The sequence below is a fragment of the Euphorbia lathyris genome, chromosome 1 (assembly GCF_963576675.1).
Source record: "Euphorbia lathyris chromosome 1, ddEupLath1.1, whole genome shotgun sequence".
NCBI lineage: Eukaryota > Viridiplantae > Streptophyta > Magnoliopsida > Malpighiales > Euphorbiaceae > Euphorbia > Euphorbia lathyris.
The window spans coordinates 17,241,769-17,261,607 of NC_088910.1; the positions used below are offsets into that span (position 1 = coordinate 17,241,769).

At 34.8% G+C, this 19,839-nt stretch overlaps 1 protein-coding gene across 1 annotated transcript; it reads right to left on the bottom strand.

Annotated features, from left to right (window-relative positions):
• Positions 1 to 9,788: 9,788 nt before the first annotated feature.
• On the bottom strand, positions 9,789 to 18,214 carry LOC136223247 (phenylacetaldehyde reductase). The gene is made up of 6 exons (XM_066011150.1): positions 17,974 to 18,214; positions 16,790 to 16,959; positions 16,065 to 16,256; positions 15,426 to 15,588; positions 13,937 to 14,123; positions 9,789 to 10,138 (listed from the first exon to the last, which is right to left on the bottom strand). Exons 1-6 carry the CDS (start codon positions 18,092 to 18,094, stop codon positions 9,994 to 9,996), a joined length of 978 nt encoding a protein of 325 aa, XP_065867222.1. The 5' UTR covers positions 18,095 to 18,214; the 3' UTR covers positions 9,789 to 9,993.
• Positions 18,215 to 19,839: the final 1,625 nt, after the last annotated feature.

The window sequence follows — 19,839 nt, forward strand, 5'->3', positions numbered from 1 at the left end:
GAAGAATTGGGCCAAGAAGGATAAGGACATGGGGGATAGGCCCATTGGGGCGCCTGTCCAGTCCATGGCCCGTACCCCCATGGCTGTTGTAAAGAAACAGCCCCTGACCAGCGAGGATCGCTATTTTGCTGCCATCGTCCGCCTCTGCCCCGTCCGCCTCTGCCACGGCGATAATAACCCCGGCCACCGCGAGCAGCGCCAGAATTTTGAGGGAAAGAAGGCCGAACGTGATTTGAATATGGAGGAGCTTGATTCGACGGGGACTGTTGGGCGATAGTAACGGCGGCAATTTCAGATCCGACGGTGGCGGCTGTGCGTTTTTTACGGGCAGATTCTTCCAATAATAACATGGACCTTGCCTTTGTGAAATTGGGCAGAATGTCATTGTGGCGAATTTGTGTTCCGATTGTCTCGTAGGCGTCAGTGAGCCCCGAAATTAATTGAAGAACGAGACGATCGTTGGATACGGCAGCCCCGACGTTGCTTAATTGGTCCGAGAGGGACTTCAAATGTTGGCAGTAGGCAGAGATATCATCAAAATTTTCAAGTCTAGCATTGGACAGTTCTTGTTGTAAATAAAGGGCTCTTGAATTTTTATTATCGGAGAATTGTTGTTCTAGGAGTTTCCAAGCGTCGGCGGCTGTTAAATTTGGTCCGATGATACTGTTGAGAAGGTTTGAAGATATGGTTCCATAAATCCATTGCAACACGATGGCATCAACACGAGACCATAAACCTGGATTCTTTGCTTTCATAACCGAAGAAGAGGTTTCCGATTTATCGTCGGTTTCAGGAAGGATATGATCAAGAACTTGAAAAGCACGGGCATGTGTTTTAAAAAGTTCAGCCCAAGTGGTATAGAGGCCTTTGCCGGATTCGAGAGGATCACGAATAAAGGAGGTAATGTTGATAATGGAGAGGGCCGGATGAGTTGGTGCGGCGGCGGCACCATTGTTTTGTTCATTGTTTGGCATGGTGGCAGTAGAGTTTTTAGGGATGAAGAACGGCAGAATGAGGAAGAGAGAAAGAAGAGATTTGGGTGGGATTAGGGAGAGAAATTTTAGGAGAGAGTTTTTAGGAAAGAAATTAGGCTCATGATACCATAATAATGTAGAATCCTTGCCTTTCCATTCATTGATAATGTGATATATATACACAAGATATATGTGTGAACATGATAATTACAAATCAATTATATTCCTAAATTACAGCAGAAATATCCATATCTAATAATATGCTCCTAAATTTCAGCAATTCTCAAACCTGTAAACTGAAACCCCAGCAAGGATTGCCAAATTACACAAACTTTTAACAGCTAACTTTGATAAACAGATCAACCATACACAATTAGCCAAAGCATACAATTAAATTAGCCAACTCCAGGAAAATTAAGCAAAATTGAATCAATGATCGAAACAGAAACGTATTAAAATGAGAAAAACGGAGAGAAAAGTGCCAGGAGAAGTAAGCATATTGCGAATTGTCTGTGAAACCATAGCGGCTTCCTTGTGGATCACGAACTCAAAACCCTCGGCGCTAATCAGCTTCACAGTATCTTCTTTTCTCATCTTTTTTCTTTCTTTGAGAGGCTGTAATTTTGAAGCCTCTAGGTCGACCTGAGAAAATTGAAATCGAACGAACTTTGGAACTTTTGGTGGTATTTCTGATTCAGTTGGCCGTTTATATTCAGCGGCTGTCCAACATGCATTTGGTCCGCACTCCCAATGCATGTTGCTGTATTAAATTGTGTTGTTTTAAGCTTACATTTAGAAACGGATGGAAAATTAATTGATTTTAGAGAGAAATTAGTAAATAGGTGAAAAAAGAAAAGAAAAAAAATTAAAAATTAAAAAGAGATGGAGAAGAGTGTATATTTGATTTGTGTTTTTTATTTTGGGGTTTGTTTGTAATGATTAGGTAATAAATTGGGTTAATTTATAAAATAAATAAATATAAGAACTAAATTAACTATTTTTCTTTTGACTTTTAACACCGTTAGTTAATTTGGTATGCGTTTGCTAACGGAATGAACCTCAAGGTACCATTTTGCAAACTTTTAAACCACATGAGTGTTGTTCGAAAACAGGTGTAACCACGGGGTTTATTTTTGTACTTTTCCCTAAAAAGAAGGGTTAAGGTGCAAAAAATACCTCTAACGTTTTGGATCATGAGCAATTTTACCCCTAACGTTTAAAATGGTGTAATTTTATCCCTAATGTTGGAAGCCAAAAGCAGTTCCCCTAAAGTTGATAAATTGGGTCAATTTGATAAATAATTCATCAAACTGTCTTTTCGGTCATGAATCTTGCCATCTACACTTCACACATGCATTATTTTATCAGTAACAAATCACAAACATATGTTGGGATGTGAAAAAAATAAGAAAAAAAATATTAAAAATATAATATCTTTTGTACGAATTAGATAAAAAAATTCAAAAAATTCACCGAATTTATAAATATTAATCTCCAATTTTATTATTAAATTACAAAAAACATTATATTTTTTTTTAGAACAAATTGATATGCAATTGGTGCAAAATAAAAAAAAAATGATTGTATGTTATAATAGTGTCTGAAATTGATCCAATTTATCAACGTTAGGGTAAAATTGCTCTTGGCTACAAACATTAGGGGTAAAATTACACCATTTTAGACGTTAGAAGTAAAATTGCTCATGACCCAAAACGTTAAGGGTATTTTTACTCTTGGCTACAAACATTAGTCTAAAAAAATTTTATATAGAGTTTTGTCCCCCTCCCTCAAATCCTGTATCAGCCACTGATTATATCAATTTCATTCTATTATGTCGTTAATGACTTGCATTTACTTGTGTTTCCTGTAAGCTATTTATGCTTCTGCTAGTTCTAAAATGTCATGTACAAATTATTGAGTTAGTACCTAATATTTTCCAAAGTTGAAGCTTGAAGCCGTCATGTTTGTGTTTTCTCACTTTGATACTTTCCAATTTCAGGTACACTCTTACCTTTTTTTTTTTTTTTTTTGCTTATTTTATTTTTCCAGTTTCAGTTTCAACTGGTTTTTTTTGTTTAGTAATAATAACAAATTGCAACATTAATTAACAACATACCATAAACAGATAATTTCTTCTATCCATCACTCCTTCTCAGTGTATTTCTATATCCGTCATTACACATAATTAACTCTATCAGGTTTCTTTTTATATTAACCATCTAATAACAACAATATAAAATTCAAACCCAATTAATCAAAACAAGACAGTAATTAACAAAGATTAAAAAAAAAAACACATTATAGTCGGGAAAATATATTAATCACAATTGATAGCAATTAATAATAGCAATAGCAAATAATCATAAAACGAAAAGTCCTCTAATCAAATCCAAATAAAAAATTCTAAAGCAAAAAAGTTTATCTTATAGCTAATTAATCAGTATTAAAATCTATATAGCTAGGACTCATCATCATTGGGGTATTCCACCATAGTCCAGTCTCCATTTGGAAATTGCAAATCAAAAGCAGTATTTCCAAGCATAGGATCAGAATGCAGATTCATCGAAGTATATCCTGTAGCTATGTCGTGCATAGGATTAGAATGCGGACTCATAGAAGCATATTCCGCAGCTACGTCAACATAAGGATCAAAGCTGCACGATGATAACGGTAGTTGTTGTTGCTGTTGCAGATAGCTGTATTCAGGAAAGTAATTGGCATTATGAATATAGCCAAAAGATTGGTCAAACTCAGCTCCGCCGTTATGATTGAATTGTTGATAATTAGGATCTATCTCCATCTGAACATGAGCTGCAACTTCATAAACATGAGCTGCATCTTCATGACTAGCAATCGGGTTGGGGATTTCTTCTGTAATTTGTGGATTTCTCGATGCAGACTTTCCAGATTTATCTTCTTTGTGATAAATTTTGCAGAGAACCCAGTCGTCAAGCTGCAATAAATTACGATAAACAATTAGAACGTGTCAAGAGTTGCAAATGAGGCGGGATGGGAGTGGGTATCGCTGCCCCCCATTCTCGTCTCCATCTATAAAATGGAGAAAATTTGTCCCTATTGGGGATTTTCATTCCTTATCACTCAAACTGTCTCTATCGGAACTGTCTCCATTTATAAAATATCTTTGTTGTACGGATATAGACACGGAAACATGGACACGGAAACGCACGAAAACGTGATTTCTAAAACATAACCCTAATAAAATAGCCTAGAAAGGAAAATGTACACTTCTAAAACATAACCTTAATAAAATAGCTTAGAAAGGAAACTGGATACTGACACAAAATGGACTCAAAACGCTACTAACATATACATAGGTATATCAATTGTAAATAATACATGAATCTAGTAAAGCAATAATACATGAATCTACTAACACGAAACGCTACTAACACGTATACGGACAGGTATAGCAATAATTTACGATAACAATTAGAACGTGTCTAGAGTTGCAAATGGCGATTGATTGCTGCCCCCATCCTCGTCCCCATCTATAAAACTGGGGAAAGTTTGTCCCTACTCCTTATCACTCTCCATTTATAAAAAATATCTAGGTTGCACGGATATAGACACGAAAACCGACATGGACACTGAAACGCGGGAAACATTATTTATAAAACATAGCCCTAATAAAATAATGGATACTTCTAAAACAAAACCTTAATAAAACAGCCTTTATGGACACGTATACAGACACGAAACGCTACTAACACGTATACGGAAACGAAATAATAGATCAATCTAGTAAAGATTTAGTACCTTCATATCATCTTTATGGGTTCTTTTCGGAACAGCAGCATCAAGAACCCTAAATTCATGCATAATCCAGTTGGTTTTCTGACCCCTTGGATGTTTCCCGATGTAGAACACAAGTGACCTTCTCCTTCCAACAACTTCACCTTCATACTCAACAGATTTATCTTTGCTGGTCGCCTTCCAGAATCCTTCTCCGGCAGCCCGATCCGGCCTGCTTCCGTTTCGGTACTTCTTGTTCCTTGGCGTGAAGAAATACCACTCCTTCTCACCACACTTCTTAAATTCCTCTATCAAAATCCCCAATCCATTCAACAAATATTAATCAGTGTAATTACGATTGAAAAACAAGTTAAAATCTACTAAAGCCATCGGAAACAACTAATCTTTATCAGAAAACCTAACCCGAATCAAAGATTTCTAGACAAAAATTCAATTGATTATCACAAATAATATGCAGAAAAATCACCTGCAAGCTTCTCAGGATTGTATTCATAGAGATTAACATCCATGATTTTGCTCTTGGGCAAGGTCTGGCCCTTAATCTTTCTCTTCAAATAACAAAGAATAAGCTCAACTTCCGTGGGACAAAATCTATATCCCGGTGGAAAGGAATCGAAGAATGCAATATCAATTCCATTCTTGCTGTTCTCATCAGCCGGAACCGGAAACATGCTTGAAGACATGGTGGCCGGAGAAGAAGCAGAAGCGGAGACAGTAGAATAATTAGGTTGAAGAAGAAGAGAAGAAAATTGATTGTTCCGAGAAGCCATTAGAGTGAAAGAAAATCAATATTAGTTTTTCTTGATTATTATATTCTATTGAATTAAAACTCTTTCATAGAAAGAAAAAAAAAATAAAAGTTGGTTATGATAAGACAATGGTAATTTCAATAATTTATATATAAAAAAAATGTTGGATATGATACGCAGGTGATAATTTCAATAAATTTTATCAAAAAAAAAGGTTAGTTATGATATGAATGTGGTAATTTCAATAATTTTTATACTGATTTTTCGTACAAACTTAATAACCTATGTACGGATATTATTCTTATACTGATTATTTGTTAAGCCGCGGAATATCGTCTTAGCAATTAAAAATAAAATAAAAAATTAGATGTAATTTAACATTTTAATGGTGCAACTATATTGGTAAATTTTACTTTTAATACTGGTAAATTGAGTTAATTTCAAATATTATTATAAAATATATATATATATCTGTTTCCAATTCTGCACCAATTACATATCAGTTTATTTTAAAAAAACAATCTAATATTTTTTGTGATTTAATAATATAATTGGAGATTAATTTTTATAAATTAGGTGAAATTTTTTGAAATTTTTTTATTTAACTCGTATAAAAACAGTTAATTTTTAATTTTTTTTAATTTTTTTTTACGTCTAATCATATGATTTGGGATTAGTGGGTGAAAAAAAGATTTACATGTGAAATATCGATGTCAAGATTCATGACCAAAAATACAATTTGATGAATTATTTTCAAATTGATCACACTTGACAACATTAGGAGTAAAATTGAACCATTTTAGACGTTAATGGTAAAATTGCTTCTGACAGTAAATATTAGAGATATTTTTCCACCTTATCTCTTAAAAAAAACTACTTCCTTCATTTCAAAATAATTTCTATGACCTATTTTAAAATAATAACATATTTGACCAAATTATATATTGTAAAAATTGATTAATTTGCATTAGATATATAGAAAATGGATTAAAATACCAGAAAAATTACAAAAATGGGTCAAATGGGAGGCTCATTTACATATTTAATTCATTTATTCAACCTACTACATATCTAGACTGATTTTGTGTGACTTTCCCATAATACCCCTAACCTTCCCACTTTCCCTTACGCGAACGTTCTCTCTCCTCTTCTCCTTGGGTGCGCGAACGGCTGTTGGCTCCTCCATTAATGATTCGAAGACTTTTGATCTTCCTATCTTCCTTTAAATTGCACGAAATCTCCATCATTTCTCCAAATCACAATGAATTTCTCTTTTTCCTCTCTTCATCTCTTGATTCTGCAACTTCCTAATCCTAGAAAATGAAGCCATGGTTCTTCATCTTCCTGTTCCTGCTCGTTACTTGGTTTCTTTCTTCTTGTTACCATCAAAGAAATGGTTATTCTACATTATTTCCATCGTTTTTCCCAGTTTATCATATTGTTATTGTCGCTTTTAAGGGTGAAAGGCGCGAAAAATATAAGTATCTGTTGTTTTTCTGCGTTTTTTCATGAATACACTTCGCGTAGTCGATGATTTCGCGAAGATATGCGAAGGGAAAGAGCCTGAAACGTGACGATCTACTTCGTGAATCGATTAGTTCGCGAAGTCTGCGAGTAGAGAAGTTCATGATTTCCCTCGCAGACTTCGCGAAATCATCGATATGCGACGTAGATCGTCACGTTTCAGACCTCGCATACCTCACGAAAACATCGATTAGCGAAGTAAAATCATCTCTTTCCCTGCACATTTACATTCGCATGCTTCACTAATCCTAATTTCGCGAAGCCAAAATCGTCTTTTTCCCTGCCTAATACAATTAATTTTTCCTGAAGGTGGTTGATTACATAACATCCCTTTCTAGAAGGCGGCGTCCTCGGATGCAGGGGAGATGACTTTCCTTCCTGTATAGGGAGAATTTTCCCTCAAGATTGGCAAATTCACTTTAAAATGATTGGTTAAGAGAGATTGTGTCAATCTTGGTGTGCATCATGGGACACGTCCATCCCAAAAGGTCTGGACTTCCATTTCTCATCCCAAAAGGTCTGGACTTCCTGTAAAGAGAGAAATTTCCGTCCAGATTAGTCAGGTTCACTTTGAAGTGATTTATTAGGAGTTTATTGTGGCAATCTTGTTGTAACTTTTGATAATGTTATGATTCTAATGTTAGAATCCGTTGTTGTTTGGCATTTTTTGTTATATACCACTTCGCGAATTAGCTTCAAAACACATTCAGGCTTCGCATATGCTATTAGGTGAATTGGATTTCCCATCTAGTTATTCTTTTTAGTTTATTTAATCCTTATAAAAGAAAAGAATTGATTTAATAATTTGTTTCATGAAAATTGATTCTTTTCCAAAAGAAATCTTGTGTTACACTGTTTTGCATATTGATTAATGCGGTAGCTTTTTTTTTCTAAAATGTTTGTCGATTTTAAATCGATGATTTTTAGATTAATATTGTCAAGTTTGGCCATTAACAAGCTCAAAGTGAAAATTTTAAGAAATTTAATGATATTTTAAACAATTTTAAATCTTTCATTTTTTAGTTTTGAAGTTATTTAGGTGATGTTTGGTGAGGTGAGACAAAATTAATATTTAGAGTGGAAAAAAAGATTTTGAAAAATAAAAAATGTGGTTTCATAGTAAATGTGATTTACTAAACAACTTTAATTCTTGAAATTTTTTATTTTCAGATCGTTAACTGCTAAATTTGGCAATGTCAACCTAAAAATCTTCGAGTTGCAAATGTCAACAAGCACAAACAAAAAATACTACAGTCTTCCGTCTGCAAAACAGTGTAACCACATGAGTTTTTTTTAAACAAGAAATGTATATCATTTTAAATAAATTTAGAAAACCAAATAAATATGATAGAGATTATCACGTTAATTCATCTATCTTGATTCATTCTAGTAATAGGTTTAAAGTGTGAAAAGAGCTAAAAGTTTAGGGTGGATTGTGCTTTACATTCCAAGTTAAAAGACATTAATGATATTTTGGATTATTGACTTTGATTATTTTTAATAAAAATGTGGACACAATTACGATGAAAAATGTTAATAAAGGTCAGTCAAACCATAAATAATATAATTATCTTCCACCATGCCAAAAACATCACAACCAAAAGAGCATAATTGAATATAGCTCGGTTAGTACTACACGCGGTAAAATGATACACGATCCGATTATGGCACGAACACGATATATAATTTTAGTGTTAATGTTAGGCTTTGTAGGTAATGGGTCCTTTTAATGTCCACCCAAAAATGACACTAAAAAATTTGGATCGTATCGGGTCAACACGAAAACATAAAACTACAAAATTACCTTTAAGGTTCATATTTAGTATACAGCCTAATTCTTAAGGATTTAGTATTAGTAGCCAGCCGACATCCTTTCTCACCCATTTTCTTTCGCACGCAACCAAAGTGAGACTGAGTTCGAAATCCACCAAATGAGTTGATCTATTGTGTGAGTTCGAAATCACCACGTTTGAGTTCGAAATCACCACCGTCTGAATTTTAGATTTGATGGATGTTTTAGACTTTATTTGTTAGTTTGATTATGTAATTTCATGGTCAAATTTGTGTATATCTTAATATATTAGTATTAATTTAATAGTTTGAGTGGTTTGGAATTTTTATATTCTTCATATAGGTCAGGTTGTATTAGCAAGCCAGATTGTATCGAGTTAACATGTTTGGTCATGTCGGGTCGGGTCGTGTTTTTCGTGTCAGCATGTCAATCGTGTCAAATTAACATGTTTATCTATTTCTATACAAAACTCGTGATGTGCCGTATTATTCGTGTCAAGAGCAGGTCGTGTTTTGCTTTGAGCTTTTGACACAAAAATGTTTTTGTGCCATGTTATTCGTGTCAAGAGCAGGTCGTGTTTGGCTTTGAGCTTTTGACACGAAAATGTTTTCCTATCATGTTCGTATTTGGGTTTTTGATACTAATCCGAAATTTGACACGACACGAACACAAATTGCAACCTCTAGTTAGTACACCTCTGAAATCAGAAATGGAAATTGTGAGTTCTAACTCGTTCTTTTTAAAAAAACATCAAAGAGAAAAAAAAAATGCTTTTAACAGAGTATGAAACGAAACCACAACAAAATTGTTAATGGACAACCAATTCTCAAAGACTCGATAATTTTGAGTATAATTACCTCGATATTTTTATGGATAATTCGTTTTATTAAAGTTCTTTAGGTACACTAAAAATTCGAACTCGATATCTCTAGCTTAAGCGAATTGATACACCTTAACCACTCAAGTAGATAATAATTAACTTAGATTTTAATCACAAAGTAAATTAGCCCAAATCTTCTTAATCTTTTCTAATAATTAAGGTAAACCATGAGATCTGAAAGTCCAAATTTTACATGCTTACAAAATTCAAATTATTGATGTAGAACACAGATGACTGAACATCCCTTTTATTGAAGAAAGATGATATGATAGTGGAGGGAAGTTCAGAGATGGAGAAAGCTCAAAAACTGATAAACCCTTTCTCCTTCAAACTTTCAACTGTTTCCTTCAAGCTCACCTTCAATGAAATGAATTCAATACCCAAACTTTTCGCTTTTTCTTTCGATACTTGATATGTTGGCACGTAAGGCTTATCATCGCCGCACCTGCAAAGTATAGTTTGGTTAGAAACACGTAAACTGATATGGACGCCTTTATTGGAAGGCATTACCAAAGAAAGAAGAAATCATCAGCCTAATTACTTTCCTATTACTTTCCTATTATTTACTTTCCTATTGCAGAATTTAAATTTATTTCCTTTTGTTATTTCAAGATAATTATTTTGTTTCCTTTAATTGTTAGTCTTGATTCCTATAATTTAAGGGTGATATGATTATCCCTATAATTTAGGATTTAGAATTATTTTGTATTTACAGCCTATAAATAAAGGCTTGTCTATTCAATAAAAAAAAAAAAGAACTTTTATTCTCTCAAAATTGAGAATTAGAAAAGGGCTCTGTCCAGGACGAGTCTGCTTTTGTCAATTCAATATAGATTCAGAGAAGAGTGTTGTGTCCAGACCTGTGACTAGATCCTACACCAAGGTTCATAACAACTTGGTATCAGAGCTTGGCGTCATGGGTGACACACAAAATTTGGCGTCGAAGCTGGATGCTTTTATGGAACAAACGTCGTCTCATCAAAGTGCACTGGAGAAACAAATTGCAAAATTATCGGTTTCAATTCGGGAAAAAGAGAAGGGATCTAGCGGCAATAATATAGAGGGACAAAACAATGGAATTCCTTGCAGCAGCAGAACCTCGAGTTTAGGTTGCAGACCTGAACCACCGATGGGAAGATCTATGGAACCTCATTATTCCAAGATGGAATTTTTGACCTATGACGGCACTAATGACCTTAGGCCAGCTATGAGTAATAATCCCTTGGGAGAATTAGCCAAACTCAAGCAATCTGGTTCAGTCGAAGAGTATCAACAACAATTCCAATCATTATTGGCTCAGACTTCAGGACTTCTTCCTCGCCAACAAGTGGATCTTTTTACCGCTGGGTTGAAAGAAGAACTCCGGATTGATGTTGAGTTCCAACAACCAGGTAACCTCGGAATTGCTATCCATATGGCTCGGACATTAGAACATAAACAAAGAATCTCACAATCAATCTTAGCCTCGCGATCCAACACAAACTGGTCCATCCCCAAATCTAACAGAAGCGAAATTGTTATCTCCACTAGCAAGAACATGGTTGCAAAAGGTGGGGAAAATTTATCAAATCAATAGGAGGTGGTAGTATATTGAACTCTTCCACGCCATTTTTCAAGAAGCTGACACGAGTACAAGTGTCTGAAAAGAGGGCCAATGGACTGTGCTATAATTGTGATGAATCTTATACACAGGAACATAAATGCAAATGGTTATTTTGGATTGAGGTAGTAGATTCAGATAATGAAGAGGAAGAGACGACAGGAGATCTTGAGCTTTCTCTAAATACCATTAGCGGAACCTGCAATTCTCCTACCATGGAGATACTAGCAAAGATATCGGGTGTTAGTGTTTCAGTGTTGGTCGATTGGGGCAGCACATGCAACTTTCTTCGTGAGGGCTTGCTTTCAAGTTTGGGACTAAAGTTTGGGAAACGACCAGGGCTGCAAGTCCTAGTGGCAAATGGAGAGCATGTTTCAAGCATGGGAATATGCAAATTAGTATCTCTTCATGTTGCAGACGATATTTTTAAAGCTGATTTTTATACTATACCATTAGAGGGATTCGACGTGGGTTTGGGAGTCAAATGGTTGTATACCCTTGAACATATCCTGTGGGACTTTAGCTCCTTGACTATGAAACCTAACCTTAAACGAAATAAGATTTTATGGCGAGGACAACCTCCTATGGCAAAACCCCGACTCAGTTTGATGCAAACCCAAAAGTCAGCCATGACTCATAAAAATCAAAACTTGCAACCTACAGGACTACTTCAACCTCTTGAGATCCCGCAACAAATTTGGGTGGATATCATTATAGACTTTGTGGAGGGCTTACCTAAAGATCGAGGGAAGTCCGTGTTATTGTTGGTAGTAGATCGGTTTACGAAGTCTTCTCATTTTATACCCTTGGCCCATCCATGTACTGCTTTCTCCATGGCTGGTATATTCTTTGCTGAGGTATTTCATCTCCATGGATTGCCTCAATCGATAGTCTATCGCGACAAGGTTTTCCTTAGCATGTTTTGGAAAGAGCTATTTCGCCTTAGTGGTTCTAAGTTGGCTTTCTCTTGTGCTTACCATCCTCAATCTGATGGTCAAATGGAGGTGGTTAATCGAATAATTGAGATGTACTTGCAATGTCTCATTAGCGACCAACCACAACGATGGGTGTATTGGATACCTTGGGTTGAGTATTGCTATAATACATCTTATCACACTTGTTTTGACACTACCCCTTTCCAGATGGTATATGGTAGAGAACCCCCTCGATTTCTTTCTTATTCAATGGGGCATGCCCAACAACGGAAGAAGGACTCTTATGATTCTAATCATAGAGAGTTGGCTTTTGTAATTGGGGATTGGGTCTGGTTGCGACTTCAACCTTACTGCCATTAGAATACTTTCAAGAAGCTTATCCAGGGTTTGAGCTTGAGGACAAGCTCAAAATCGAGTTGGGGAGTGATGATATGGACGCCTTTATTGGAAGGCATTACCAAAGAAAGAAGAAATCATCAGCCTAATTACTTTCCTATTAAAATACTTTCCTATTACTTTCCTATTATTTACTTTCCTATTGCAGAATTTAAATTTATTTCCTTTTGTTATTTCAAGACAATTATTTTGTTTCCTTTAATTGTTAGTCTTGATTCCTATAATTTAGGGGTGATATGATTATCCCTATAATTTAGGATTTAGAATTATTTTGTATTTACAGCCTATAAATAAAGGCTTGTCTATTCAATAAAAAAAAAGAACTTTTATTCTCTCAAAATTGAGAATTAGAAAAGGGCTCTGTCCAGGACGAGTCTGCTTTTGTCAATTCAATATAGATTCAGAGAAGAGTGTTGTGTCTAGACCTGTGACTAGATCCTACACCAAGGTTCATAACATAAACAAAGGACTAACTCACCTCAAAATATGAGGATTAACAACTATCTAGCATAGGAACATAATGACCACCTATATATATGCTGGAAAGCAGCACAACTATGGGAGCTAGCTAAATTCATGTAACTCTTAATCTGTATCATGTTTGATAATATGTGTAACAGTGAGGAAAATCATTGAAGAAAAAAGGTCTATGTGATGCAGATCTATGTTGCACGGAAACTCTTCTTCATTAGTGTTTCCACATTCCGTTACCGTTTCCTAGCTATATTTTTTAGAAATAACATTTTCAGGTGTCCGTTTCTGTTTCTGTTTCAGATTCCATTTCTGTTTCTGTTTCTGTTTCAGATTCCATTTCAGTTTTCGCACAACATAGATGCAGATATCATAAACGGAAAAGATATATAGTGCAGGAAAATACTTGTCTGGAAGCTGGAAATCAGGGTAAAGCTCGCGCAAGATGTTGACTACGTCTGAGTAGTGGCTAACTGACTCAACTGTTTCCTAGCTATATTTTTTTAGAAATACCATTTTCAGGTGTCCGTTTCCATTTCTGTTTCTGTTTCAGATTCCATTTCCATTTTTGTGCAACATAGATGCAGATATCATAAATGGAGAAGATATATAGTGCAGGAAAATACTTGTCTGGAAGCTGGAAATCAGGGTAAAGCTCGCGCAAGATGTTGACTACGTCTGAGTAGTGGCTAACTGACTCAACCGTTTCCTAGCTATATTTTTTTAGAAATAACATTTTCAGGTGTCCGTTTCTGTTTCTGTTTCAGATTCCATTTCCATTTTTCGTGCAACATAGATGCAGATATCACAAATGGAGAAGATATATAGTGCAGGAAAGTACTTGTCTGGAAGCTGGAAATCAGGGTAAAGCTCGCGCAAGATGTTGACTACGTCTGAGTAGTGGCTAACTGACTCAACCAAACAATATCTTCCATTTGCGGATGGAACCTCAAATGCTCGAATATGTGCATCTGCAACGTCTTTCACATTTATCCACCCGAAGGTTGTGTTGGGGAAACTTTGTGCTCCTGCAATCAATCAATCAAAATCAAATCTCAGTTATTAAGAGTAGTGTTCTATGTTGCATAGAAATGGAAAACGGACACTCAGAAACGTTTTCAAAAAAAAAAAAATATAGCTAGGAAACCGTAATGAAACGGAAACGCTAATGAAAAGAGTTCCCGTGCAATATAGGTTATGATAGAAGAAGGTAAGGAAAATGAGCAGATGCTTCAGCAGAAAGGAATGATTCTGACAGATGTATGTCCTATACATAGGATATATAGAAATCAAAGGGGTGTAAAGGGGAGAAATTTTATAGTACTCCTCGAGTATTACTCAATGAAAATCGTTTTGAATACCACTACATGACATGATTGGTGAAAAGAAAAAATATATATACATGTATTGGTCGGGAGTATTACTCAAGGAGTACCCTAAAATTTTCCGTGTAAAGGGTCAATCTTGACAAAATCCATTAAATAAACGGGTGTGACGACATAAAATTGAAACGGGTTGACATGATTAATTGTACACTGAATATGGGTAAAAAATAGCACGGTCGTTTTGACACAATCAACCTATTACTTACAACACTTGTAGTCCAACCCATTTAACCTAATATAAGATTTATTAATAAATTATAATTTCCAAGGAGAAGAATATATATACATTAGGGTAAAATAACTTATAAACCCATAAAAATTTATATTTTTATATCTTTACAATTATATTTGAGGTTAAATGGGTTAAACGGATGTAGTTAACACAACCTATCAACTCATGAAAAATTATATATATCATTTCAAGTTGATGAGTCAACCACGACAAGACTCGCTTATTTTGAAGGTTAAACATGTCAATAGATTTACCACCGTAGCCGTTAAACACTAACACTAATTTGTGGGTTACACGAATTGTGTTGTAGTGTTATATGACCCGTTTTGAAACCCCCTAGAAATCATTTTACCATTTACTCTTCTTGAAATGAGACAGACACATTTTTCAAACACCTAATACAAGCAAATACTCCCTCCAGTTTTTAATATATTTTTCACCAAGACCAATAAAATATTAATTAGACTATTAAAATGATTAATTTACCCTTAATACTTATCTCCTAAAACTCTACTTTCTATGCAAAATTTCTTTTTCTTCTTCTTCGTAATTATTATGGTCAATTTGAATTGTTTGCATAAATTACTAAATCTATCTCTATTTAGTAAATTTGAGAAAAGCTTGTCAAGAGTGTATTGATAATACCGAACCGCATATAAAAATGAACAAAATCAAAATCCTAAAACAACATCTAATTGAGACAGAATGAGTACCTTTTATCAAGCTTAAAACTGCAGCTGCACTTGTATTTAGTGTAGGCTGCAAGAGGGGACCAATCACCATTGATGGATTTATTGCAACTAGGTCCATACCCTTATCCTTTGCAAATTGCCATGCAGCCTCCTCAGCCATGGTCTTTGAGACCACATACCATAGCTAAAAGCAAAAGGAAAAAAAAAAAAAAAAAGATTACATGACCAAATTATATATGTATATAATTTCGGGGATCCCTGCAGAGCCGGGAAGGTATTCCCCATCTCCATCAGAACTTCGGGGATAAAAATTATCTATTCCCGCCTCAAGGGGAACTTTTTCGGGATTCGCATCCCCGTTGAGGTGGCGTCCTGGCAAGGACAGAGAATCCCAATTCCGTTGACAATCCTAAGAGCATGCAATGGAAATTAAGCCTCCATTCTCAGTCAGTTTTGGATCAACACTTTTATGCTACACCTATTAACACTTTGAACTGACATCAAGAAACTAGCCATCCGTAGGACATTGACATGCTTCAATTTTCATTTCCTCAGAGGTCCAAAAAAAAAAATTAGAGCATAAGAATGGGCCAATTCTGTACATTACAGCAAATATATGCTTCAAATTGGTTTTTGGGTGACATGGGAGGGAGTAAGTACCTTAGATGCCCTACAGAAATCTGGATCAGAAACCCAAGTTTCATCCACTACTACTTCTGGCGTTCGAGGTTTTCCATTGTAAGCAACTGCAGCAATTGACGATGTCAAAACAACTCGTTTGACTGATGGGACTTTTGCACATGAGTTTAGAACATTGAGTGTTCCCTTCACTGCAGGATCAATTAATTCTGCCTGTCACATGAAGATAAACCATTCACTAAAAGTAGAAGCCATGCTTGTGCATCAAATTAAACAGACACAATACAGCACAGCTCTTGATCGAAAAGATCTTGTTCCGGTTATACATAGAATGCTCCCATCATTTAGAAAATATTAAGGCTTTACGGAATATGTGATAGTATGGATCTACTTCTGAAACCACATAACATCCTAGAAAATGAGTTTCCAGTTTTTTTAAATTACGGAAATGTGTCTCGAAACGTTCCATACAAGTTTCCAAGAGAGTTTTGGTTTCCGAAATGGATACGGAAACGTGAAATGCTTTAAGATCAAAGTTTCCGTGCAACCTTGTTGTTAACCTTAATAGCTGAACAATGTACATACAGGAAAGATGACAGTCCTAATATCCTATGAAGCAACTGAGATAACACTGTTGTAAGAAAGTTATATCTAAAAGACAACCATAATAAAATACTTTCAAAATTAAGACTATGAGAGGTCAAAAGAAGCAAGAAACTGAGTTTGAGAGGAAAAATAAAACTAACCTGCGGGTCATTTACATCATGATAAAAAGGAGATGCAGTATGGAAAACACCATCACACCCTTCAACAGCAGAATCAAAGGAACCTTCCACCAGTAAGTTTGCTTTGAACAGCTTAAGTCTCTCCGCAGCTCCATCAAGGGCGCGTAAATGTTCTGTCTTCCTGGGATCATCTAAACAGTTTTGCAAGAAAAACAGTCACAATTTATCAAACAGTTTTGCACAGTCTTCAATTACCATAATTTGTGAGAATCTAAATTAATAAGGAAGCAAGAAAAGAAACAGAGGTTGCTGACATTTTGATTAAAGATAGGCTTAATGTATTAAGGTACTACTCTGTATTTGGTCAAAGGTCAAACAGTCTGATGAGCTATTAAACTTGCTTAAAGTGACTTAATGGTTCCTTTAACTTGCTTAAAGGTGGCCTAGTGGCTTTAGCTCTAACATATTAGCTCCTAGAATTTACTTTCAACTTGTCCAATTTACCACTTTGCTTCTAAAACTTAAAGAGTCAATCATGTCACTCTAAACAAGCTCAGCAGGGTATTAAAACCCCATAATTGGCCACATAATTCGATTCGTTCCTTGCATTTTGGAGATATTTCGTTAACTTTGCCGAACTTGCTTAAAATGCATGCGTAGATGAGCAATTTTGGACAAGTTGAAAGAAAATCTAGAATCTAATAGCCGTGGAGACATGGAATGATCTGAATGGTCTGGGACCATTTTAGAACTTTTGCCAAAGGGAATAAGCCTTAAATATATGAGGTTCAGGTTTTCTGTGGACCCACTCCGTAGATGAAGATGCTATGCGAGATTATCCTTTCTCTCCCAAGATTATATTAATTAAATGCTTCAGCATAATAATTAATTAAGAAATGTAATTTTTAACTTAAAAAAACTTTGTTAAACTTTTATTAATTACATTTACTAACTAATAATGTTAACTTATTTTTGTTAAAGATTGATTAATGTATATGAACTGAATCAAAAGAGCAAGTGCTAATCTATAAACTAGCACAGAGACGCAATGATAAATTGATGCCTACATTTCCTTCACTTTCGGTGATTGAAAAATCAAAATCCTCCCAATTATTAGGAGGATCGGAGTAGATCTTCACAAAAAAAGTCGTGATTATGAATCAAAATTATGCATAAAATTAGAGTGATAGAAAGAAATGCGGAACCTGGATCACGAACGGAGGCCTTGACGGTGTAGCCACGTTGGAGGAGAAACTTGACAAGCCAAGAAGCAATGTAACCGGAGGCACCAGTGACGCAGACGGTTTTCCCTTCTCCGCTGCTCATTTCAGCAGTGAATTGGATCTGAGTTTTTGCCGGAAGGAAGGATAGAGCTCAGGCTCAGCTGGAAAAAGACCACTTATACTCTTATGGGTGAGTTGGTTCATCAATTATTGATGCCTCCTTCTCTCACAACTGATGCGGCTATTGCGTATGCACGGACGTAGGCGATCAACTTTTCTTTCATAAAATAATCAGGTGAAAAATTATTATAATTGTAAAAGCCAAAAGTTATTATAATTTTGATTCGCCTCATGTTTTTCTAGCCCCTTTAACTTATCCAAATTGGTAATTTTATCTCTCTAATTTATCATCGAATTTCCTATTTACTCTCTTTAACTCTATAAAAATGATATTTCTCACTCCCTTAGCTTGTTTAAATTGGTCATTTTACCCCTCGTCAACTCATCGAATGTCTTATTTATCCTCTTAACTCATAAAAGTGATATTTCTCACCCTTTATGATCTTATTTACCCCTTAACTCCATAAAATGGTATTTCTTACCCTTTTATAGTGCAAAATTTACAGGACTTGTTCAAATGAGTTTGAAAATATTTTTTCATATCAACTTTTTATTTTGTTTTAATTTGATAATTATATTGATCCTTCATGTGTTTATTACAATAATATTGTATTACAATAATTAGATAATCAAAATTTAACTAGCGAAAAAAGTTGAAAAGAGAAAGAATGAATAAAAGATATAAAATAACAAAAACATTAATATAAACAAGTTAAAGATGTTATATGTAGAAATAAGGTATCAAAATATGTCTATAGTTTTTGGAGAAGTATCAATTTAGGTTTCACGTAAAAAATCTTATAAATATAGGTTTAACGTTTAAAAAATTTTAATTAATCTCAATTGATCCCTTGGTATGTTATCAATTTAGGCCTCGATAACGGATTGTAATTGGTGAAAAATACAATTTTTATGGAGTTAGAAGGGTAAATAGGACATTCTATGAGTTGAGGGAGTAAATAGACAAGTTGATGGGGTAAGAAATACCACTTTTATGGAGTTAATGAGGTAAATAGAACATTCGATAAGTTGAGAAGGTAAAATGATCAATTTGAACAAGTTAAAGAGGTTGGGGGAACATTGGGACATTTTGATTTGTTTTGATTAAAAAGCCCATGATCTATTATTTGAAGGGAAATTTATAAAATTGGTTTCAATGAGGATGTGTATTTACATTTTTAGACACATTTAGATATATTATATCAAACTAGACTTTTCATCTCAAGAATACCCATAACACATACTTTTCTCTCCAATATTTCTCATTCTCTTTTCTCTTCTGGCGACCTGCGAATACACCAACAGTCGACAAACGATGGGGAAATTGGGAAAGATGAAGGACTAGGATAAAACGAAATCAAAAGTATATCTTTTGCACATTTGTGTTTGTTTTCTTCTTGTTTATTTCAGATAGGTTTTAGGGTTTATGTATGGATTGAATGTGATATGTTTGGTTATGCATAGGGTTTAGTGTTTAATAGCTACATTGATGATTTTCGAACTAATTTGAGTTGTATATGTGTGATGTATGATGAATAACGTGTGATTTCTGGTGAACAAAATGTTTTGCGACTATTCTCATTTTATGAGTTTGCGTTGCATTTCATAAAATGGATAAACCCATAAACCTGAACTAGGTAGTCACATATCTCCAAATACAATTACTATGCTGATATGTGAATCTTTTTTCATCAAATATGGTTCACATATACCCAACTGTGAATACTT

What these genes read in the sequence shown, in the direction of transcription:
- LOC136223247 (XM_066011150.1), bottom strand. Translation starts at nt 18,094, where the DNA reads ATGAGCAGCGGAGAAGGGAAAACCGTCTGCGTCACTGGTGCCTCCGGT. An exon ending in ATTTCTGTAGGGCATCTAAG is followed by an intron (nt 15,589 to 16,064) that starts GTACTTACTCCC and finishes TTTTGCTTTTAG; the next exon opens with CTATGGTATGTGGTCTCAAA. An exon ending in AGTTTTAAGCTTGATAAAAG is followed by an intron (nt 14,124 to 15,425) that starts GTACTCATTCTG and finishes GATTGATTGCAG; the next exon opens with GAGCACAAAGTTTCCCCAAC.